Genomic DNA, 25,346 nt, shown 5'->3' with positions numbered 1-25,346 from the left:
GCCAAAGGCCGGCCTGCCTTTCCTCCACAAGTCCATGACAAGAACCTGCAAAGAAGGGTCCCGAAGCCACATAAGTTGAAATTTGAATGAAGGCGAGCGGGCAACCCGAGCCGAAGATGAAACCAACTTGATGGGCCAATGATCCGGCCTGCTCCAGTCAAGAATCTCAGAAAATGTGGACCACCCCCCGCCAATCCAAAAGCAAGAAACCAGATTTATGATCCAACCGTTCAGTAATCCAATTCTCTCCCACCCTCCTGTTGTTCCAAGTGAACAAGCCATTGCTAGGCTTGATGTCAACTAGCTATAGCAGGGAGATACTATCTTGAAAAAGGACAGAAGAAGGTTCCAACCGCATTACACCCCCTTCTTCTCTCTCAACTCCAGAATGGCATTGAAGTCTCTTGCCATAATCCAAAGATGAAAAGGGGCCAACCTTCGCATACCAGCAACATGAGACCATAAGTTTTGCTTACCCTAAAGATCAGTGGGAGCATAGATATTTGAAAACAAGATGAATTCCCTAGTCTCGACACTAGATAGCACCCCGGATAATGAGGATCTGGAGGTGGCCCACCAGATAGGGCGAAGCCTTAAAGGGTTCCAAAGACAGGCCACCCCTCCCGAGGGACCAGCTGCCCCAACACACTGACACTCACCTCGTCCCCACAGCTTTGGCACAAGACCCATCATACTCTCCACTGAAATTTTAGTCTCTTCCAAGAAAAGGACATCAGGTGAATGATTCCTAATCAAATCCCAAACAACTTTTTGTCTAGGGTCGTTGTTCAAGCCCCTTACATTCCATGAGAGTACAATCATTTGGGAGGGTTGGAAAAGTGAGAATCCAAAGTCTTTACTGACCCTGACTCAACCAAATTCTCTCCCATCATTTTGATTTTATCCAAATCCTTCTTTCTACCAGCCTTTGAGATTTTTTCTGAAGCACTTTTCTTAATATCTTTTTGATGAAGACCCAGGTGAATAGAAGACTTACTAGTCTTAGCTCCAGCCGGTTCCAATTTCAGAGCTATCGGGGACCCCTCCCCCCCACCCAAATTCACCTCCGAACCAGGAATGAGTCCCAACTCGACCCCTACAACCTGCTCCATCTCCATTTGTTGGCTTCCAGTCACTAACAAGGCCTGGGAAAAGTCCTCCATAACTCTTTCTGGAGCACCCCCTGAAGACCCCTGATCCAAAGGGGTTAACCTCGGATTCACTTCCTATTGGCTGAGGTCGTCCAACGCTTCAAATCTATTAAAGGTATCCTCCTCCTATCTCTCCTGAAGGGACCTCTTCTAGCCTCGATTTTTGTTCCTTGTCTTAACTGAAACAAAACCCTGAGCACCCACAACATCAGCCACCATAGCACTTTTTCCTTTATTAGCCCTATCTTGACTTTGGGCCGGTTATTGAGGTTGGTGCACCACTGGTTTATATCTAGGGAATTTACATTGTAAATGACCATACTCATGACATAGATGACAACGAAAAGGTAAAGTCTCATAGTCTAGCTGTTGAACCCATGAGTAAGAACCCGCACACATATCTATAACATCTGTAATGGTTTACTAAGATCAATTTCAACACAAATGCGTGCAAAGTTCGTTACCTTTCTCCCTAGGGTTTGCAATCAAGATCCCACTGGTTTCCCCAGCAGTGCAACTAGCATCTGTAACACCTCCTCTCAACAGCATTCCACTAGAAGACGTGGTAAATGAACCCATACAGGAACCCTGTTTGGGAGCTCCTCCAAAGGGTTAAACCCTGCATGCCAAGGTTTGATGAAAAACCCCACCTGGTTGTAAAAATACGGACCTCCTTCAAAAACCCTATTGTGGTCCTCCATACAGTTGAAAGTAACCAAGAAATAGTTGTTCGCCTGCAACATAATCTCCATTCCCCCATCTGGTGCTCAAGACCTCTACGCCTAGTTTTCCAAGAACTGCAGGGAGACCCTCATTCCCAAAAATTTGCAATAGAGTGAGTGTTTTGAAAAGTACTGAATGTCTTTAGCTATCATCTCTGGAGGAATAACCAGCTTCAGCCTTTCACTGCATCTCTCTAGACACCCATTAATCTTTGTAAGGCGAGAACTACCAGTACTTCCAAACCCCGGTTCTGAGGAGAATAGATTATTGGAAAATGTCTTCATATTCTGAGGTGGGGGTTTAGAACCCACCGCAACACAAAAGTCCATGGCTAGAGCCACCTGAGAGGCCTCACCACCAAAACCCGACATCGGAGCTCAAAAAGATTTAAAAGGTGACAAAGGGCAACCAAGGACCCCAACCCGAGGAGCCCCTTGAGATAGCACTGCCCCTAAGGCTCCCCCCCTTCCAAGCTCCTCTGAAAGATGACACCAAATAGACCCCCCAAACCCATAGGAGCCCCACCGGAAGCCCACTGCCTACAGCAGTCCGGAGCCCTTCCTCCCGCACAGCCAACCCTTACTCCCGCGCAGCCAATCCTCCCCCCGAAGACCGGCGAAGCAGCCCTATCCCCCCAGCCGCTCCCAACCCGCCGCTCTCCCCCGACACCCTTCACTTCCCTCCCCCTCTGCACCTGCAACAAGAACCTCTTGCGAGCTAGGGCTTCGAAACCCTAGCTCGGCCGCTCAAAGTCCTTTGCACACACGCCATCGAAATCCCTTCCAGATTTCATTTTCGATAATCCTAAAAATCATAATTAATTAAATAATAAATATTTAATTAATCATTAGAAAATGGTTTAAATGATTAAATGATGATATAATTGAAATTGGAATAATTAGTAAGATGATGAGGAAATATGAAATTAGAAGAATAAGATTAATTAATTTAATTAAATAATTAAAAAATTATTTAATCAACTAGAGGAATAATTAGCACATGATCAATGAGACATTTTTAGGTGTCTACATTTGCCCCTCTTTGAGACAAAGTCGAAACGACGTTGTTTCAAAGAAAACAAAAATATTCCTACCCTAGTATGCCTCGGTAACATTGTATAGTATAAATATGCCCCCTCCGAAAAGCTCGTCGAAAAATTTAGAAATTGAGACCATATTTTCGATATCAGTATAATGAGCAATTGTGTGAAGTTTCATGCAATTTTGAGATCATTTGAGTAGCTTACAATTTGTTTGAAGTTGACAGGGACCACGGGCGTCAGAGTGGAAAATACCCTAATTTTGAGCTACAAATAGAGAGTTTGGCCTTTCATTTGCTCATTTGCATTGTTTTGAGTTCTTGGAGATCTTTGTGAGTCGTTTGCTTTCCTGTGAGTATTTGATCATCATGGTTGGCTATAGGGAACGAGTGCACTTGTCTGACCGAGTACATTCTTAACAGAGACCTCTGGGGATTGGCGGCATGGTATGTTTCCAAATTTTTTGCTTAATTTTTTGCCTATTTTTGTAATTTTTGAAAAAAAATTCAAGGATTTAAGTTTTATTCATCATGCATACGCCTGTCGATTTTCACGCATTAGCATTAAGTGTCATGCAAATGTCTTAAGTGTACTGTAAGAGCTTAAGTGTTACACATAGATGCTTAGTGTGATGCATTCGTTTATCTATTTATGCATTAGCTCATATGTTCATGCATACATGTTAAATGTCACGCATAAGAATTAAATGTAACGCATTAGTGTATAATGTAACGCATAAGTGTTAAACATTACACATTCATTGTATATTGAAGGTTTTTGTCATGCGTATGATCATTTTTTGTAATCACATTATCCGATATCTGACATTTTCAATATTTTCTCTATGTAGGAGAATATTAGCGTGTTATAATGCCGACAGAGTAGACCCAGTGCACTTGATCTTCGAGCCGAGTTACTTGATGAAGAGATTGCACATATCCGACATCTGGGATTATATCATGTTTTACATTTGCTAGAGGTTATGGCCAACAGGGCCCTGATTATAACATTAGTAGAGCGGTGGCATTCTGAGACATGTACCTTTCATCTTCTTACTATTGAGGTGTCCATTAGCCTAGAGGATGTTTGGCGTATACTGCATATTCCCATCCATGGTGCGAGAGTTGTATATGATCCAGACGATGGCGTCGTTGGACTATGTTCTCTTTTTTAGTATGAGGAGCATGATTACAGATCAGTGGTCATTATGATATCCCTTGGGCTTTCTTAGACTATGATGATCTTACTATAGTATTGTGCAGTATCGTAGGTGGTTTGTTGATTCCTAATAGCCTAGGCCATGGCTTTCTAGTTGGATGGGGAAGAGTGCTCCATGATATGATTGTTCATCGTCGAGTATATGCTTGGGGTCCTTGTCTATTAGCCATGGTTTATTATCAGATGCACAATATTGTATACCTGGGATACCGATCGATCAGTTGTGGTGTGACATTGCTCCAGACATGGGCGTGGGAGCATATTTCTATCTTGAGGCTAGTTATTCATGTTGACTTGCAGCCTGAGGAGCCATATACATACAGATATACACCTGGTATTAGACACAGGAGTTTGGGTAACACCTTGTACTGGCAACATCAGCTTGATATCTTGCAGCATTTTATTTGGAGACCATATTTAGATTGCCCTGGTTGGGCAGATGATGCACAACACTTGCCTTTCTGCAGACAACAGAGATATCTTATTGGGAGGGTTGTTGAGACGTAGAGGATTATTGAGATGTCTCTTCGAGGATGGGTACTCAGACAGTTTGGGGAGATATAGGTGACACCTGTTGTTACAACGTACTTTTCTCATGTTTCTCGTGAGGTTTCTGATTGGGGTGTGTGCATACAACCACATATGGCGGCTACCGAGTTTGATTCTCTTTAGGCATTACCATGGGGTTGGAGTGTAGGTGCAGTAGATCCAGGGACTAGTCCTAAGTATGATGCATGGTGGGCTAGACATAGGCCTATTCCACTTACTGATTTGATTGTTCCGATCACAGTGTAATAGATACAACATCCTAGATAGCTACTAAGGATTGACATGGGGGAGAGGAGGGGAGATGACAGAGGAGAGGAGGGTAGAGGGGGAGAGGAGGGTGAAGGAGGAGATGAGGGAGGAGAGGAGGACGTATAAATTGGTGGAGACACCGAGTCTATGAGTAGTAGAGATGACGACGATTCTTTGAAGTCATCGAGTAGTGAGGACGGGGATGATGATGATATGTCGGAGCTAGAGGAAGTTCTTGCCACAGAGGAGGGAGGAGGAGGACAGGGTGGTGATGGAGATGATGGTGATCCACAGATTCTTAGAGCGCGGATTCAGAGTCTAGAGGACGAGGTTGCCAGACTTAGGAAACAATGAGATGCTGAGCGGGAGGCATTCCACAAAGGCTATGGTGCATTAGAGACTGAGAGAGATCATCTCCAGAGGGAGAGAGATGAGGCAGTTAGGAGAGATCAGATCACGATGGATGCATATGATGAGTTATTTGGGCTAGTGACAGATGCACATAGCCAGGTAGATAGATATTTTGCTACTACATAGGAGGCTATTTATTATCAGTGGGCTTATGAGAGAGCTATTCCTGAGGGTGAGAGGGAGCCTAGTTTTAGTGCTTTTATGGGGAGAAGATTGATTCAATCTACATCTCAATAGTCTAGTAGTGGAGGAGTCATGGGTCCACCTCGACATCCTGGGGTAGGATCTAGTGGACAGGATCCACCTATTGACAGAGGCAGTGTGGGTCGAGACACTGAGATCATGTTATCCGAGTCTTCGGGCCTATTTTATGATTATTGTATTCGCACACATTACCATTTTTGAGTTATATATATGATATGCAGTTTTTTAGCGGTGATCTATTATGCTTTGTTTTTCATGTATGTGTTATGATACTATGAGTTATGCAATGCATGTCTATATGATTTATAAATGATGTTTATGAGTGCAATGGTTTCTACATGATTTATGATGTAATGATGTAATGATGAATGAATGGTTTAATTCTTTCTATATGATTTATGATGTGATGATTAATGAATGGTTTAATGCTTTCTATATGATTTATGAATGATTTTTATGAATAGCGGCCATTAAATGCAACTTAAAGCTATATGGATGCAACTTTTGTTTTGTATGATAATGCCAGAATAGAGCCTCACTGGCAGCAAGATTTTAGAGCTCCAACGAGGTTATAGACTATATTTTCTCAAATATTGCTCTATTTCCAATAGGCATCCATAGCCCTGATGGAGTTACTCGCATGTTCCCATAGTCAAGCTTTTTGTTGCACTTTGTATGCATGATATTTTAGTTATATATCATTTCTCTTTTGCGTTGAGATGGATATTTGGCATAGCACTTTTTCTTTTTCTTTTCTTGCCTTGAATTGTAAGTAATGAAACCTACTTGGGTGTGACAATTACAGTGGCACTGAAGTAATATTTTTAGATTTTTCACTAGTCATATGATCAACTAGGTGTCTCAAATGAATTTAGAGATTTTGTTAATGTGTTTGAGAGATAACAATTGATAGATTTTGGGTCAACAAGTCTCAAATAGTGAAATCACTAGCCAACCATAAGTAAAGCATCGCCACAGGGTAATGTTGAAAATGAATGACCTTAGGACCTCAAAGAGTTCATGTCCGAGTATCTAAGAAAGGAGACGACCCTTGTTTCTCTTGAAAAACAAATGATAAACTTGGACAATTACCTTGTTTTATTAATGCTTATATATGCCATGAAATTTGTGAATGTGATGCATTTGAAAAAGAAATTATATAGGATGCAATGCTTTGAATAAAATGAGATGCAATGCAGAAAGAAAAAACCTAAGCTAACCCATCCCTTAGATATAATATCATTTAAGGTGCATGTTGTTCATAGGGTCAGTGAGTGGATCTCCCTCCATGGTAACCAAATTGTATGCTCCATTTATGATAACCCTTGTTATGATAAAAGGGCCTAGCCAGTTAGGGTCAAACTTCCCTGGCTTTTCTCGTTCCGCTAGGTTCCTTTGGTTCTCCTTGAGAACTAGGTCTCCCACTTCAAAATTCCTTGGGCGTATGTGTTTATTCTAACTCCTTCTCAATCTATTTTGGTAACCTTGCAAATGATTTAAAGTAGTTTGTCTCTTTTCATCAAGCGTTTCAAGCTCTTGTAATCTTGCAACCTAATAGTCTTCCTCTGATATGATGTTTTTTAAGGAGACTCTTAAAGATGGTAGTTCTATTTCAATAGGTAGTATTGCTTTTGTACCATAGACCAAGGAATATGGTGTTGCTCCTATAGGAGTGTGTACTCCTATTCTATAAGCCCAAAGAGTGGAATTTAACTAGAGATGCCAGTCTCATCCTGCATCAGTGATAACTTTCTTCAGGATCTTCAATATTGTCTAGTTTGTTGCCTCTGCTTGTCCATTGATTTGCGGATAATTTGGTGTTACAAATCTTTGTTGTATTTAAAATTTTTCACACAATTCTCTCATTTCTTGATTTTTGAATGGACTTCCATTGTCTGTCACTATGCACATTGGAATCCCATACCGAAAGATAATGTAATTAGGCATGAATTTTGCAATTTTATTACCACTGGTGTATGTAAGGGGGATTGCCTCTACCCATTTAGTAAAATTTTCAGTAGCTGTTAAGATGAATTTGTGCCCATTAGAAGAAGTAGGATTAACTTTACCAACTATATCTAACCCCCATTGTGAAAATGGCCATGGTGATGTAATAGGTTGAAGATCTTGTGCCGGTGCATGAATGAGGTCTCCATGCATTTGACATTGTTTACCTTTTTGTACATATTTATCGGCATCCTTTTCCATAGTTGGCCAATAGTATCCACTTCTTAACAATTTCTTTGATAGTGGCAGGCCACTTTGATGTGCCCCACAAATTCCATCACGTACCTCCTTTAGGGCAAGTTGCACTTCTTCTTCATCAAGACATCGGAGAAGGGTTCCATCAAAGCCCTTTCTATACATTGTGTCAACAATAATAGTGTGTCTGGATGCCTGATGAATAAGAGTTTTATTTTTATTTCTAGACAAATCAAGAGACATATACTGAGTATGTAAGTATGTGTATATCTCATTATAACATGGGGATTCAAGACCCACAATTACACATACATATTTTGATGAGGAAATCTCATATGTCGGTATCATCAATTATTCTATAATAAACTCAAACTGAGTTTCATTATTAGGCATATTTAGTATAGACCCTACTATAGCCATGACATCGGTTGCCTTGTTATGTATCCTTTGAATCTGTTCAAAAGTGATGTTACTAAAATGTTCTTTGTAATCTTATACTATTTGTTTATAAGGCATCAATTTATCATATTTTGTGTTATAATCATCATTGACTTAATTTATGATTAGTTGTGAGTCATCGTAGACTTATAATTGTTTTATCCTACATTGTACATTGGTAGGAAGACCTATGATGAGAGCTTCATATTCAACAATATTGTTCGTACAAGGAAAATTTATTCTGAATGACTTAGAGATAGAATCACCTTGAGGGGTGATGAAAAGAATGCCAGCTCCAGCTCCATGTTTTCTATAGGACCCATCAAAGTATAATTTTCACATGGTATATGTTGTCAATGTAAACACAAATTCATCAGGAAAATCTATTAGTAGTGTGTGGTTGTCTTGCAAGGGAGCCTCTGGTAACTGATCTTCTATAATCTGCCCTTTGATTGCCTTTCTGTCCACATACTCTATATCAAACTCACTTAAAATCATGACCCACTTAGCCAATCTTCTAGTCAATGTTGCTTTGTTTAACAAATATTTGAGTGGATCAAAACGTGCGATGAGTTGGACTTTGTGACTCAACATATAATGTCTAAATTTCTAAGATGCAAAGATCACTGCTAGACATGCTCGTTCTATAGGAGTTTAATTAATCTCATATCCAATTAGGGTTCTACTTATATAGTAGATAGCTCTTTCCTTTCCTTGATATTCATGTTGTGCCAACAAGGCTCCTAAAGATAAGTTTGTTGTTGATATATATAGTAATAGGGACTTTCCTTGAGTATGTGGAACTAATACTGGAGTATTCAGAAGATAATCCTTTAAATTTTGAAAATCTTCTTGGCACTGTTCTGTCCATTTGAAGGTAACTCCTTTTTTGGGTAAATACTGAAATGGATGGCATTTAGCTGCTAGTTGTGCTATGAACCTTCTTATAGACTGTAGCCTTCCTTGTAACCCTCTTAACTGCTTAAGTGTTGATGGAGGTTGCATATCCATGATTGCTTTGACCTTTATAGGATCTACTTCAATTCCTCTGTTAGACACAATAAATCCTAAATGTTTTCCTATTGTTACACCAAACACACTTTTTGGGGTTTAACCTGACATTGTACTACTCAAATCGATCAAATATCTTTGCAAGACTTCAAGGTGATCTTCTCTTCTTTGTGATTTAGCCAGTAGATCATCTAGATAGTCTTCCGTGATATTATGGATCATGTCATGAAATAGTGTCGTCATAGGCCTTTGATATGTTGCTTTTGCATTCTTAAGACCAAACAACATGACATTCCATTAGTATGCTCCCCATGGACAGGTAAATATCATCTTGTGTTGATCTTCTGGTGCAATCCTGATCTAGTTATATCCTGTGAAACCATCCCTTAATGAAAGCATTTCATTCCCAACGTTTAAGTCAACTATCATGTCTATGTTGGGTAATGGGAAATCATCCTTAGGACAAGCATTGTTTAAATCTTGAAAGTCGGTACAGTTTCTTACGCCCCCGGTGGGCTTAGTCACAGGTACCAGATTGGATATCCATTCTGCATAGTCAATAGGTCGAATGAAGCCCACATCCAGAAGCTTTTAGAGTTCTATTTTGACCAGTAATGCAATCTATGGATACATATTTCTTAGATTTTGTTTGTATGGTTTTATTCCTTGTAGCAATGGTAAATGATGTAACACCAATTCTGGATCTAGGTCTAGCATATCAACATAGGACCAAGCAAAATTGATAGGACGTTGTTTGAAAAACTGTATGAATTTGTCCTTTTCTTCCTAGTTTAATGATTTTGCTAAGCGGATATTATGCACAACTTCTCCTTCTGCTATATTGACTTCTTCAGTTTCTTCCATGAGTAATGTTGAATTCTCTTTTTCAATAGGGAGATTGTCTAACTCACTCTTGCCATTGTGATCACTTTGATCCATATCTTCTATCACAAAGGCACTTGCCTCTCCAAAGTATGATATTCTATCCAGGTCTATAGTAAATCTTGCCTTGTGATCACCTTGTGGAAACTCTTCTCTGACACCAAGGAATTTTGCAATAGCTTCATCATTCTCAAACCAATCTAGACTTGGTTTTCCCTCTCATCCCCAATCAATCAAATGTGAGTGTACAAGGGGTAATTCATTGCTCCCTTCTATTGTAACAAATTCTGATAACATACATACCTATTTATTTGAGTGGCTTGATATATTTTTATCATCGATAGGAAATTTGTGGTTGTCTATCATGTTTATTGTTCATGGGTTGGAATCATGATCATATAGGAATTCATATCATGAGAATCTGTCTCACTTTCTATATATGTTTTAGCTTCTAAGGTTGTATCACTTATCTCCTCTTGTACTTGCATATGTTTTTTTTGTAGATTCGTGGGTCTCCTTTGTATGGGGGTTACCCTTCTTAAACCTGGTGTAAGTCATTTTAGTCTTTCTTCGTTTGATTCATTCGGTGGAGCTTGAGTTGTTTCCCTTAGAAAAATCATTGACAACAACCAAGGGTTAGGCTCAGTTATTGGTGCTAAGCCTATGTCTGTTACCATATTTGCTTGTGCGGATGTTTCAAATATTGTATTGTTGGGTAACTCAGTGCTAGGTTCTTGTAGAAGTTGTCTCATATCTTCACCATCTAATTCCATACTAGGAGATGTTGGTACTTTCTTGCTTGTCTGAGATGAAGAAGGAAATGCTCATTTTGACAACTGACTTTGAGATATGTACTCTGACGGTAGCCTTGGTCTGTTCAGTATATCTAGTGTACATTATCTTGCTTCTATTATATTTGGTATGTTTATATCCTAACCCTTGATTCTTTGGATTTTTGTTTGGTACAACGGGTTCTAATCTTCCTTGCTTTTGTAATCCCAAGTACCATCATACCCATGTTTTTGTAGCATCTTGAATCCATTTCCATACTAATCTAAAGGTAACCTGGGTATTGGCATGTCACCTTGTTCTCTGTATATCCAACCATTGACATCGTCATTCAGAGATTCTTCTTGTAAATCTCCCCATCTAATGAAAGAGCATGAATCTGAGTATCTGACTATTTCTTTTCCTTTGTCTTATTTCATTACTATGTTTTGAGGCTTCCAAAAAGACCTAGGAGAAAGAGATAATTGTTTTCCATTTGAGGTACTTGAAATAGATTATTCCCCACAACCAACATCCTTAATCTCCAAAGAAGATGTTGTAGGCACATTCTTCTATATTTCTGTGATCGTTAATGACTCCATTTGTGTAGTGAAGGGTGCTTCTTGATTAATGGGTACCTGGTTATTTACACTTTCCTTTAAGTGATTACAGTGTTGGAATGAATTTGGATCACCCTTTATGGTGATTTTAATGCCATTGTACAAGAATTTAACACATTGATGAAATGTTGATGGTACAACTTGCATGGTATGAATCCATGGGCGGCCCAATAACATGTTGTACCCTATTTCTCTGTCCAACACTCAGAAAGTAACCTCTATTGTTATAGGTCATACTTGCACTAGTAGCATAACTATACCTTTTGACAGACGTTCTTCATCATCATATGCTTTGATGTTTATTCTTTTTGAAGGATCAATGTGAAGCTCAGAACATCCCAATGCCTTAACCAACTTTATTGTACAAATGTTGAGACCAGCTCCTCCATCTATAAGTACTCTTTTGATTCTTCTCTTATGTATGTAAGCTTCTAGATGTAGCGGGTCATTATGGAGAAGTCTATCACTGGGAATATCATGTTCTATGAATGCAATACGGATACCATTTGCCAAATTCCCCACCATGGATTGGAAGGCATTTTCATCTATATCTCTATCAACTACTGAATCTTGAAGTGCTTTGTCCAGGATAGCTTCATGAGTTAGTGATATACACAATAGTTCAAAGAGTGATATTCATGTTGGGTTTTTCTTGAGTTGTTCAATAATATTATAGGTCCCTACTGCTAATGGTGGGTTTGATGGTACTCCTTGTAAAGTTACTTTAGATCTGCGAGTAACTACTACACAGTCTCTATCTCTGGGAGTTATTATGATTGTAGCCACTATATCATCTCTTGTGAGGGAATTGTCTATAACATATGTTGTGTTATCAAGGTTTATTTCATATCCCTTCCTATATCATCATGTGAAAGTCTAATATCCATGATATGTGCTATAAGTTCATCTTCAAACCATCATGAATGAAATGGTTCTTCATGCCCCCAGTCCATAAGACAGAGATTCTTGTCTTCATCATATTTTGGTGCTTCTGACATCATGCAAATTTGGTTATCATAGTTTTTAGTCTCTTGATATTGCTCATCATTATCAAGTGCTTCTCGTGAATCATCTTTTACTACATCTCCTGAGCTAATGGCATGAATAGTATAGTCATACAAGACTTTTATGTAGTTAGTTGTATTGTCTTGTGTTCCCAATGTAGATGCCTTCCCTTTATCATGTTTGAAAAATGGATCCTTAAAGATGGTATGATTTGTGTTTGTTGAAGTTTTGTTGGTATCAGTTGTGATATCACCTTGATCGATCATGTCTTGGATTAAGTTTTTCAATTTATAGCAACTTGCAGTTTTGTGACCTTTAGTACGATGATATTCACAGAAATCACTATCATTCCACCATGTAGGTTTGAAAGGACCTTGTTCATATATTCTTACTTCTAGCAAAGTGATCATGTTTATTTGTATCAACTTTTTTAACGCTGATTCAATAGGTTCCCTAGACGTGTGTAATTCATTTTTGGAGCATTTACCCTTGGGAACTTTGTGTTTGTAGTTTGTGCAATGTTTACATTGGTCGATACAGTGTTATTCTTTGTATGCGGACTAAATGATTGACTTGGTCCTTGTAAAGATGAATTCGGTTGAGTTTTGTTCACTATACGGGCATCTACAACACCATCATTGGTCAAATTTTTTTTTTTGACCAAACTTTGGATTTATCATTGTTGTTGTTATTGCCATATTTTATGAGACCTTGTTCTACTAGTCTTTTCTCACACTTTAAGGCTTTTTCAATGATTTATTTAAATATGGTCAAACATTGCATTTGTATCAGGTACTTGATTTTAGGGATTAAGTTTTCTATGAACATGTCAACTTGCTCCATTTCGGGTATAATAGTCTTATACCTTCTATATAGAGCTCTCCATCTTTGTATGAAGGACATGAATGTTTCATTCTCAGATTGTTTGGTGGCACATAAGTCCATCAAAGTGGCTGGGATTTCAATGTTATGTGAGAAGTTAGCAATGAAATGTTCAGCCAATTCACCCCATGATGTGATAGTTGGTGGTAGATGGGAAAACCACTCCAAGGCTGAGCCTCCCAGACTTTTAGGAAACAGTCTCATTAGATAAGTGTCTTTAGTTGCAACCTCTATACATGTTGTAAAAAACTCTCTAATGTGATCTCTAGGATCACCATTCCCTCGATATCTGTCAAACTTTGGTATTTCAAAATATGGTGGGAAAGATGACATGTATAATGTGTGATCAAAAGGATAAGGACGTAAGTCCTGAATTGTGAAGCTCTTTATATTGTTACCAGTTTGAATAGTTGCCATATTTTGTTGTAGATAATGTACTTGTTGGGACATAATATATGTTTGAGTCAGGGGTACACTTTGTGAATGTATATTTCCCACAAAGGATTTGTGGTGGTATAACTAGGAGGTTGTTGAAAGGTACTATAATTATAATTCCATGTGTTATGGGTTTCGTTAGGTACTGTGAAATAAGCGACATGTGAAACAATGTTTGACTGGGTTGTACTCACTGTGTTAGCGGAACCTAGGTTTTTATTATGATGACTGTATGTAGATCCTATGGAATAGGAAACCAGAGGTTGAGTCGCACTTGTTGTATGAGACACTTGTGTTTGAATAGGTGTTGAGACACTTGACATTATCGGTATTGTATGAGAGGCTAGGATAGCCTATGTTGGTGTGCTAATGTTTATTGTTGAGGATGATGCACTTGATTGAGAAGTCACGTTTGAAATGATATTTGTTTGTATAGATGATGTTGGTGCATTCTGAGGAAAACTTGAGGTCATCATTTGCGTTTGTGTCATATGTGGTATTTGACTGCTATTTGGACCTAAAGTATATCCTAGTGGTAAGATTGTTGTGATATCAAAATCTTTAGGTAATTTGGCCCCATTTTGTAATAACAATGAAAGATATTTGTCCCTATCATTATGTATAAGAGCATCTAAGATCATAAGGACATGTGGGTCCTATTGAGCTGACTCAATCTCTTCGCGTGTTAAATTTTGTTATAGTTCATGTATTGTGGGCATTTCCTAAGGATTTGAATGTTGGCTACTTGATATGTCCATGTTCCAAGTTGGATTTACTGACAATTCGTTGTTTGGGTCCATCTTATTTTTTGCCTTTTGTGACCTTGTGATGGACATTTAAGACTTCTATATGAGGATGGTTTAGAACCTAATGCAAGATGAAAATAATGGAAGACCCTAGATCTAAATATGGAATATGCAACACTTGACCAGACTCTCTATTGAGGATTTTGACATGAGACTTGTTGAGTATTTTCAAATTTTTGCAATGCAAGTTTTTCAAGCTCTTCTCTTAGAAGTTCTGCAACAATTTCTCTATCAATTCTATAGGCAATTTTATACTCTCTATTTATCTCGTACTCAACTCCTATATAATGAGGTGTATTTCTCTTTAATTGCCAAGCCAAGTTACCTAAACCATCAATGATTTCTTGTTGACCATCGTTTGGCAAGTTAGATTAGGTTGCTCGAAGGGGAGAAAACCATCACCTGGGAGACCCATTAAGATGCATGATATGACTTTCTAGGATTATTATACAAATGATGACAAACTAAGACATGTATATGACATCTAAAAAGGACCAAATTTAAGGATGTATATGAGGACAATAATAAGGACGTAAATGAGGACTATGCAACTTATAAGGATGATAATAAGGACATAAATGAGGACTTATGCAACTTCTAAGGATGATAATAAGGACGTAAATGAGGACTTTGCAACTTCTAAGGATGATAATAAGGACGTAAATGAGGAGTTATGAAACTTCTAAGGATGATAATAAGGACGTAAATGAGGACTTATGCAACTTCTAAGAACGATAATAAGGACTTTGCAACTTCTAAGGATGATAATAAGGACATAAATGAGGACTTATGCAACTTCTAAGGACGATAATAAGGACGTAAATGAGGACTTATGCAACTTCTAAGGATGATAATAAGGACATAAATGAGGACTATGAGGACTATGCAAGGATTGCCTATGGTCACAAGTATGTTAAATTTTGAGTTTGCAGGACTGTCTGATGTTTCAAGATGAACTTTGTTTCCAATAATTCTGTGTGTAGAACAAGTTTTTTGTTTTCCAAATATCAGAACAATTGTTTGAAGATAGGTATAGCTGACTGAACTGTGTTCTGGCCAACTTCGAGAATTCAAAGATATGCAAGATAGGGCTTGAAATAGCCCAAATACTAACTCAATACTGGTCCAGTACAACGATAAATAAAAAAACATATAATACAATCTTAGGCTAGAAAGTGGACACCATTTAATGAGGCCCCCACAGCAAAATACCAAAACAAGATGAATAGATAGAGAGTCTGGCAGCACTGGCTCCACTCCATGGCACACACTTCTCAGGCATGCCAATCTCTCTTACCCCGAAGATCCAAAGATTTGATCACCGAGGGGTTTTTGTCTCATAATACAAGGTACATGAGGGGTATCTATGGGGTATGATCCACACTCCCAGAATCACTAAATCTAGTATTTGGGCTACTAAGTTGGTTCTTATTGTAAAATTTTGAGGGCTCCCAATCCAACGATGGATTCTCAGAGAAATCCACTTAAGACTTTAGTTGAGCTTATCGGTGAAGGGAAGGCCCCCACATACGTTGAATTCACTCAACACTCTAGCCGCCTGACCAGTATATTTATATAGCGGCTCGAAAAACTTGCTTGAGAGTACGCTGGGAGAGATGATATCCCCAATGCATCCCAATTCAAAGTACCTCTTTGGGGTGATGAAATCCCTAATCAAAAATACTTGTCACTACTAAAATAAAAAATTTGGGTGTTGTTATTAAACCTTCTCCCTTTCTCCCAAGACCCCAAAGGCGGGTGGAAAGGTAGTTGATGCACTAGTAGGTCCACCCCAAACACGATAAAAAAATTCTTTCCCTTAAGAAAAAATGAAATATGAGCTATTCTATTGAAAAGCCCGATTAACGTTCATTTTAAAACCTAAATTTAGGTGTGAGATACACATGTGCATGCCAATTTTAAAACACCAAACTAAAATGTGAAAGCATGCATGTCAATTTTAACTAAGTTGATTTTAAGCCCAAAACTAAAGTGTGATAACATGCATGTGCATTTTAACTAGGTTTATTTTAAGCCCAAAACTGAAGTATGATAACATGAGTGTTTATGATTCAATAATAATTCGATCCTCTCTATAAATATGCCACATTCTACAAACAAATAGTTAGTAACCCAAGAAAATCCACAAAAAATAGAAGATTAACAATAAAAAAAATGAATGCGTGATGATACTTGAGCGATTGTGTGATCTTGTATGACCGATTGCATAATTCTGACAACGCGATTGCGTAATTCTGATACAGCGATTTCGTGATTCTGACAAAGCGATTGAGTGATCCTATCTAGGTGAATGCACGATACACAGAGAAACCAAAAAAAAAGTTAATTCTAATCTGGAACCCACAAAATAGATTGTGATGCCCTAGAAAGATCTCTCATCATCCACTCTATGTTAAGAAAATCGTATTTTACTCTATACGAGAGAACTAGGTTGTTGTATCTATTAATGGGCGGTTGGTCCTCTAGAGCTCGTATCTTTTTTTCTGCCTTTAGTATTTGCTGATAATGTCTGGCTTGTCTTCTTTGTTCCTTCGTCCTCCTGGTACCTGAAATTCTGAATTCTACCTTACGTGCCATAAGATGTCATAATTAAAGCATGCAATAAATATAAACCATATTCAGATTTAACAAATTTATTACAGAATCTAGACAGAACGGACTGCAGATAATGAGAAAAATCAGAAAAACAAAACGCATAAACCAGCTAACGAATGCGTAACAGGATCTGATAGATTGCGTGACAATATCTAGACGACTGCGTGATGGGTTTCACACGAATGCGTGAACCTGTATGCTTGATTGCATGATCTTGTCTATGCGATTGCATGGTTGTATAAACGTGATTGTGTGATTCTGACTCTGATATGCAATTTGGGTATTGGTTAGGCCTCGTCATTCTCCAAATCCGTGAAAACAAGAAAAACAACCTACAAAAAATGAAAAAAATACATACAATCTGTAAAATCACACAGAAAATAGAGAAGGTTAAACTAATGTTAGTTCACGTTGGGTTCACCAAAATGTCGTATGCTAAAATTCATCTTTATACAATAAAAAACAAACGGAAATCACGAATCCCTATTCAATTAAAGAATTTAAAACAAACATCAATGAAAATAGATGCATAATAGAATAATTCTAAAAAACTGTAGAAATCCCTATTGTGCATCATGGCTTCCATTGGTCTTCTTCTCTTTGTGGTATGGTGGCTCTCAAATATCGCGTTGGCAACCTGCAAGTGACACAAAGATTCGAAGTTCGTGATTGTTGAAAATGGAGATTGAATGCTCAATTTATAGATAATTGGATGAGAATTGAATGAGAAGTGGAACAAATTGATTAAGAGATGGAACTCAGGTGAACTCACATGCTTATTGATAGTTGAACTATTGATTTGGTGGTGGAACATAATAGATTGAATAGATTAAATGAGTCAACGGATTGAGAAAAAGTTGATTGAAAGATGAAAAATGGTGATTGGAGAAAATAAAGAGGGGGAAATAGTTAACTGATTGAAAGCTGATTGAGAGCTTTATTTAGAAAAATCTAACTAAAAGATAGAAATAGAGACTAGAGAGATAATTGAGTTAATTAATTAATTGATTGAATTAATTAATTTAGCATGTTCTTGCACTTCAACTTGGATTTTCAATTTAATCTTTGCATGAGATTTAATTCAAATATTGAATTTATTATTTGAATATATTTAGAACTTGAATTTGATTTTTGATTTGACTTTTGAAATCATGCACATGTATTCAAAATTAGGAGAAATTAGAAGAATTCATGAAATTAAATGAAATTAGAAGAATTATGAAATTAAATGAAATTAGAAGAATTTAAATTAAATTAGAATCTGGGGATTTGGAATTGAAGAATTAATTAGCTAATTAAATAATTTTAAGAAACTATTTAATTATTTAGAAATTGAATTTAATTAAATAATAAAGATTATTTAAATTAAAGATTAAAATCATAATTAATTAAATAATTAATATTTAGAAAAATGTTAATGATTAATTGATTAGAAATAGAAATTGAAAATGAAATTTATTTATATAATAAAGATTTTTTAAATTGAGGATTAAAAATCATAATTAATTAAATAATAAATATTCAATTAATCATTAGAAATGGTTTAAATGATTAAATAATGATAAAATTGAAATTGGAATAATTAGTAAGATGATGAAAAAATATGAAATTAGAAGAATAAGATTAATTAATTTAATCAAATAATTAAAAAATTATTTAATCAATTAGAGGAATAATTAGTACATGATCAATGAGACATTTTAAGGTGTCTACATCTACTTAATCATTCCATCCTTTATATACCATCTGTAACCATAATATTATCAACTAGATTAGCCAAAACAAGTTTAATGTGTACATGCAAAATGGTCAAACCAAAAACCAATCTCCGTGACAATGTAGAAGACAAATGAAATGTGTGAGGGATCACACCATGTTGGAACACCTTCTAGAGACTTCCAAAATAGATCTTATGCGACCACATTCTACCACATGGACCAAAATACCATAGGTTGGCCCTAAATAATAACTTTTTTTTACGCACACCAACACAACGTTGATTTAATCTTTAATGTGGACCACCAAACATACTTGCAGATGACCAAAATAGCTACAAAAATATCAATGAACCCAAAGGGATGAACCACATCACTCTAACCAACTAAAGGATTCCTGCACACTATTACTCAGTGATTGAACCAACTTGAACTCAAACCTAAATATCTTCAATTATAAAACATATGAGCATATGAAATTTGAAATGTGATGAGCATATATATTCATAAGTATCATAATACAATCGCATGATCATTTGACACATATCCGCCACAATTTGGACCAAAGACCTGACTGCCAGACTATTCACCGGAACAATCATACTTCATTGAATCACAATTGTGGGCCATAAAGACTATCACTAGAGATATGGAAACACCACAATAAATCATTATTTTCCATCTCAAATGTCTACAAGTAATCTCCATACATCTGCTTAAATATTTTTCATTTAGTCATTGAAAAATACCCTTTTTCATTTTATTATTTATATTATATAATAATATAATTATTAATAGTTTTTTTTTATTAAGATCAATTATAATTAATATTAGATAAATATATTTATAAATAATATATAATCTTAAACTAATAGTTAATAATTAAGTTTAAGATTAATTTTATTATTATAATTATAATTATATGGATTTTATAATTAAATTAAGATTATATTCTTAGAAATATAAATATTTTTTTTATATTAAAGATAGAGAGAGCAGAAATACATAGGCAGAGCCTCATCAGCATAAAAGGAGCAACAGGAACCACCACGGGCCTGCATAATTATTAATATTACTTTATTGAAATAAGAGTTATAGTTAATATTACAAAAATATAATTAAAATAATATGATTGTAAATTAACAATAATTAATAATTATGATAAATATTTTTATTAAAATACTAAAGACAAATACTGATCACTACATGACATTTGTTAAATATTTTTAAAATCTAGAAATTCTTTGTACTTCTTATGATTCTCTATTTGTTTATGAATAAAAGACGTGTTACTAAATATTTTAGACTTTGCAAAACGTGGAAGATGTCTCCTTTACAATTAGCTTGGGAAGGTGTTATTGCCTTATGAATTTGCACGGCAAGTTCAAAGAAAAACTGTGAGACTTCCTTGTCAAACATATTGTACGGAATGGTGTGCATGCACTCCGAACTCTATGGACTGAATCTGCACCTTACAATCGCGTTGAAAATATACATGTTATTTACCTCGTTAATTGCAATTCTCTGATGTGAAAGGTGTCCTTGACTCGCTTTCCCCTGTTCAGATCATCTTGTGCAGGTGGTATTTCATTTTCATATTCTTTTTACTTCTTTCTTTGTCCCATGAAAAATAATTGCCACGTAGCTTTTCATTTAATATTTCTGTATAAAATATGGAACAATATTCTTACCTGGTGAGGGTGTATTCATCACTATTCGGTAAGCATTGAGAGTCAAAGGTTTTATAGGTAAATGGTGTATGAAGATATTGTACATACATCAAATAAAATGTAGACAGATGTCAACAACCACTAATTTTTAAATAGATCATAACATCTACCCGGTAATTCATTTTATAACGCAAGTTCTATCTCTGCCATTTTTAAAAAGAGAAATGTACCGGCTGATTCATTTTAGAAGGCGACTTTTCTCTCTTTCCATCTTATAAGGAAGGTAGGCAAAAGAGGAAAACGAACAGCTGGGTGGATCCACAAAGGTTTTGGCTACCGTAATCTTTCGATTTTATGGGGGTTTCTGTTTTGGTGATCATTAGAGATTAGGGATGATTTTTTTTTTAATTTTTTTTTGGCGGGGGGGCTCATTTCATGTTAGAATTTCTGTAACCATTCAGACCAAGAAGCATTATAAATTAGTTTAAGTCGATCTGCTTGATTTGAAATCTAATTGATTTGTGTACCATCTCTGTTTCTCAGGTTTCTTTCAGAATTGATTTGGGTAAACGTGGCTGTTGCCAGCGGTGAATGCAGAGTTAACACTACTTCTGATCAACAAAATGGCTGTAGTGAGTCTAAGAATAGGGGACTGATAAGAAAAGTTGGGTTAAATATAAAAAAAGCTATAATGGCCTGGTGCAGAAAGATATTGGATGTGGGAGTAGAAGATCCAAGAAGGATTATACATGCTATGAAAGTTGGACTGGCACTGTCAGTGGTTTCTCTTGTATGTCTTTTGGATCCATTATTCCGAGGGGTGGGAGTTGGAGATAATGCGATTTGGGCAGTGATCACAGTTGTTGTCGTTCTGGAATTCTCTGCAGGTATAAATTAATTTGCCAAACACCTTTTGATTAGAATGTTTTTCTTGTATTTGAAATATTGCAGTATTTTGGCAGTAATTTATCTTCTCCGCCTTCTCTTTTTTTTAAAATCTGATTTACAATAGTGAAAAATACTTGCTCTGTTCAGAAATCTGCTATCTTAGAATGCAAAACATGAATATAAAAAAACTAATTTCAGACAAACACAAAAAAATTATAAACGCTTCTACTGTTTTTATTAGTTCTTCTATCTCATTTATGCAGTGCTGCTGTTACATATGTATACAGCAATTCTTTCATATTTCCTACTAAATTCTAAACAGATTGAAAACAATTTAACTAGATCTTCTTTCTCCCTAATCTAACATTTAGATTGGTCACTGGCTGCTTCAGGGGCTACCATGAGCAAAGGATTAAATAGAGGGATTGGAACCGCGGTGGCTGGGTCTCTAGCCTTTCTTGTTTGTTACTTGTCAGAGCAAGTAGCGCAAGGAGAGGCCGTTGTAGTCGGATCTTCTCTCTTCATCATAGGTACTCGACTAATGCCTGCTTTTTGAGCTTTCTTGGAACTCTTTTTCCTCAATTCACCTTCTTACTGGACTGAATTCATTTTGCAGGCGCAGCTTCCACATATGCTCGATTCTTCCCTTTTATCAAAATAAAATTTGATTATGGAGTTGTGATATTCCTGCTGACATTCAGCATGATAACAGTTTCTGGATACCGAATGCACAATATATTCCGAATGGCATATGAACGCCTCACCACCATACTCATCGGATGTGGTGTGTGCCTGGTCGTAAGTCTACTGCTTTTCCCCATCTGGGCTGGCGAGGATCTTCACAATTCGACTGTCAGGAAATTGCAAGGCCTCATGGAATCTCTTGAAGGTAGGGAAACCGAACCAAAACAAAAGAGTCATTAGGTTTTCTGATAGTGTGATTTGACCTTCTAAATTTGATCGTGTATTTTTTTTCATCGATGCTTTGAATTATATTTTATGATTCATTATGAAGATATGAGTTATGATTAGTATCTTATATTTTGATGATGAATCATATGATTCCAAAAAATAATACACACAATCAAATTTAAAAATTCAAATATTGTTTAATTTTGATAAAACCATAACTTTATAGACATATGTGAATTCAAATGTTGTTTAATTTTCATAAACATATGTGATGGCAGGATGCGTAGATGAATATTTTAGTGGTCGCCAAGAAGACAAGGTCGAAGATGAATCGGAAGATCCCATATACCAAGGATACAAGTCTGTGTTAGACTCAAAGGCCACCGACGACTCTTTGGTAAGTAAATATATATCTATGCTAGAAATCTCTGCAGATTGAAGAAACAAATCAAATTGTAGCCATAAAAACTTTACCGCTAAATGTTACCAAATTGATCGCCTTTTCTTTTTTTCGTTCCACTATCTGAAAGTGCTGATAATACCTGTTAAATAACTGGGCTTGCACTTAATTGCAGGCGGCATTTGCTAGCTGGGAGCCAAGACATGGCCGGTTTCGATACCGGCACCCATGGAAGCAGTATGTGAAAGTAGGAGTGAAGCTTCGTTACTTGACGTATTCTATTGTGGCCTTGCATGGATGCCTTCGATCCGCGATCGAGGTATATACATATATACTTTTCCTCTGATATTGTTAGATTACTAATTATTTTGAATACATTACAGATCATGAAACTTATTTTCCATACATTACAGACCCCTCATTCCCTTCGTTCAGTATTGAAGAAGCCATGCAACAGGGTCGGCCAGGAAGCAGCAAAATTACTGGGAGAGCTGTCGAGCAGCATCCAACAGATGAGAAGATGCGATTGGGAGTCAATTATGAAGGAACTGCAACTCGCATTAAAGGATCTGCAGGTTGCCTTGCATGCTCAACCAAAGCTGTTACTACATTCAACAAGAGTAGTGCCTATGGAGAAAATCTCTGAGGATGAAAGCAGAGAAGCACAAGATAACGAAAAAGGTGGGATGGCGGTGAGAAGATTCATGTCATGGCATGGAGAAAGTGGTAAGACAGAGACACAGAAGAGATTATTATCTGGAGACAGTGTTGAATTTGCTGAAGCGCTACCTTTGGCTACGTTTGCATGGACACTGGTGGAGATTGTAGCGAGGCTTCATCATGTGGCAGAGGCGGTGGAAGAGCTTGCTACAATGGCAAATTTCAAGCCTTACACTCCTTCCTCAAAACAAGAAACTCTAAACATAACTTCCCCTCGTCCCCCTAATAATACCCCGAGACGCAGCTTTGGAAGAACACCAGAAATATACATACCGAGCAGTATTACTGATTGATTTTTTTTTCTGAAGTTTATACTCTTTACCTGCATTCATGCCGTCGGTCTACGATTTTCAGAGAGGCTGGGAATGGTCAAAGAAATGGCAGTGTTCTAATTTTGTTAGGATTAGCCCTGTGCTATTTCTTAGCTGTGACAGTTTTGTTGACAATAGTTACGTAATTTGAATTTATCTATGCCAGTTACGTAATTTGTTATTCTTCAGCTGAGGAATTTGTTTGGGAGAATTAGTTTGCTTCGACAGGACAACCAGGTCAAATACAATTGAGACTCAGACAATCAAAGAACTGTATTTGATCATTTTTAGATTAGTCTCCAAGTCTTATAAGTGAATTACTTTATTTTGTTGTAGATTTTTTATTACTTTATTTTGTTGTAGATTTTTTATTACTTTATTTTATAAATTTTTGTTCACATTTTTTTCTTAATATGTAGACGGTATGTGATCTAATCATCTTAATATGTAGACGGTATGTGATCTAATCATCTATGAAGCAATAATAATTTTTTTATAACCAAACATGATAGAAGTCTACATGGGCTAACTAATTGAAATTAAGAAATTTTAAACTCATTTTTCTATTGTTAAGATTTTTAAAAAATTGAAAGTGAAGAAATCAATAATTTAATTTTAATTAATAATTTGATAATTTTGAATTGGTCAATTAGAACATGTCTACAAGTGTTTTAAATCTTATATACAATTTAAATTGTTTTAGTTGTGATAGACATTAACTCTCTTTTTTTCTTCCATTAATATTGTGAAACAAGAATTTAAGAAAGGGTGAGAAATAATCCAAAGATTATAAATCAATAGTAAGTTTAGATCTGAACTATTATGAATTTGATCAGCTATTTCTGGATTTGATTGTGTATAAAATTTGCATTAACATATCATATCACACTCTGTGATCCATCATGAGGATAAAAAGAAGTTAGAGAGAAATCGAAAGTGAAAGATGATCTTTCGCTTCTGTATGCTCTCTAACTTCTTTTCTTTCACTTTTGCATGCTCTCTAACTTCTTTTCATCCTGATGATGGATCACAAAGTGTGATCTGAAATGTTGATGCAAAATTTTACACACAATCGAATCCAGAAATAGCTGATCAATATCTAATGGATTGTGGAAACTTAATGTCTATTATGAATTTTTCCAGGTATAATTAGTTTAAAAAATAGTATATAAATTTAGTCTTATATTTGAAAACAAATATATAATAGTATTTATTAAACAATTAAATATTATTTAAATCTATATATATTATTAAAATAATGAGTTATTTATTGTTCATTAATGAGCCTAGTAGGATTCATCCTACCCATGATACAAAATTTGGTGTGGTTGGGAAAAAATGGAGTACGGTTGGGTCAAGATCGACTTTGATGGTGCGGCTCAAGGTAACCCTAAAATTTTGGGTGTGGGTTGCATTGCAAGAAATGAAGAAGGAGTGGTTTTGGCAAAAGGAGTTAGGCCTTTGCAGTATGGAACAAACAATGAAGCAGAAGTGCAAGCTTGCAGTCTCACTTGCAAAGAA

The 25,346-nt window shown here is 36.4% G+C and overlaps 1 protein-coding gene across 1 annotated transcript; it reads left to right on the top strand.

Annotated features, from left to right (window-relative positions):
- The first annotated feature begins 5,076 nt into the window (after positions 1-5,076).
- LOC131032201 (aluminum-activated malate transporter 14-like) lies at positions 5,077-23,868 on the top strand. The gene is made up of 8 exons (XM_057963148.2): positions 5,077-5,259; positions 20,230-20,321; positions 21,138-21,481; positions 21,875-22,012; positions 22,099-22,371; positions 22,673-22,791; positions 22,970-23,113; positions 23,208-23,868. The coding sequence occupies exons 1-8, from the start codon at positions 5,077-5,079 to the stop codon at positions 23,805-23,807; spliced, it is 1,893 nt and encodes a 630-aa protein (XP_057819131.2). The 3' UTR covers positions 23,808-23,868.
- Positions 23,869-25,346: the final 1,478 nt, after the last annotated feature.

This window comes from Cryptomeria japonica, chromosome 4, assembly GCF_030272615.1.
Source record: "Cryptomeria japonica chromosome 4, Sugi_1.0, whole genome shotgun sequence".
NCBI classification, from domain to species: domain Eukaryota; kingdom Viridiplantae; phylum Streptophyta; class Pinopsida; order Cupressales; family Cupressaceae; genus Cryptomeria; species Cryptomeria japonica.
The sequence above is the reverse complement of the archived record's forward strand: the minus strand, read 5'-3'. Positions and strand labels throughout refer to the sequence as shown.

Bases quoted from the DNA above. Each gene is read 5' to 3' on its own strand.
- LOC131032201 (XM_057963148.2), top strand. From the start codon at position 5,077: ATGAGTAGTAGAGATGACGACGATTCTTTGAAGTCATCGAGTAGTGAG. The intron at 22,013-22,098 runs GTACTCGACTAA...TTCATTTTGCAG, and splicing joins ATCTTCTCTCTTCATCATAG to GCGCAGCTTCCACATATGCT. The intron at 23,114-23,207 runs GTATATACATAT...CATACATTACAG, and splicing joins GCCTTCGATCCGCGATCGAG to ACCCCTCATTCCCTTCGTTC.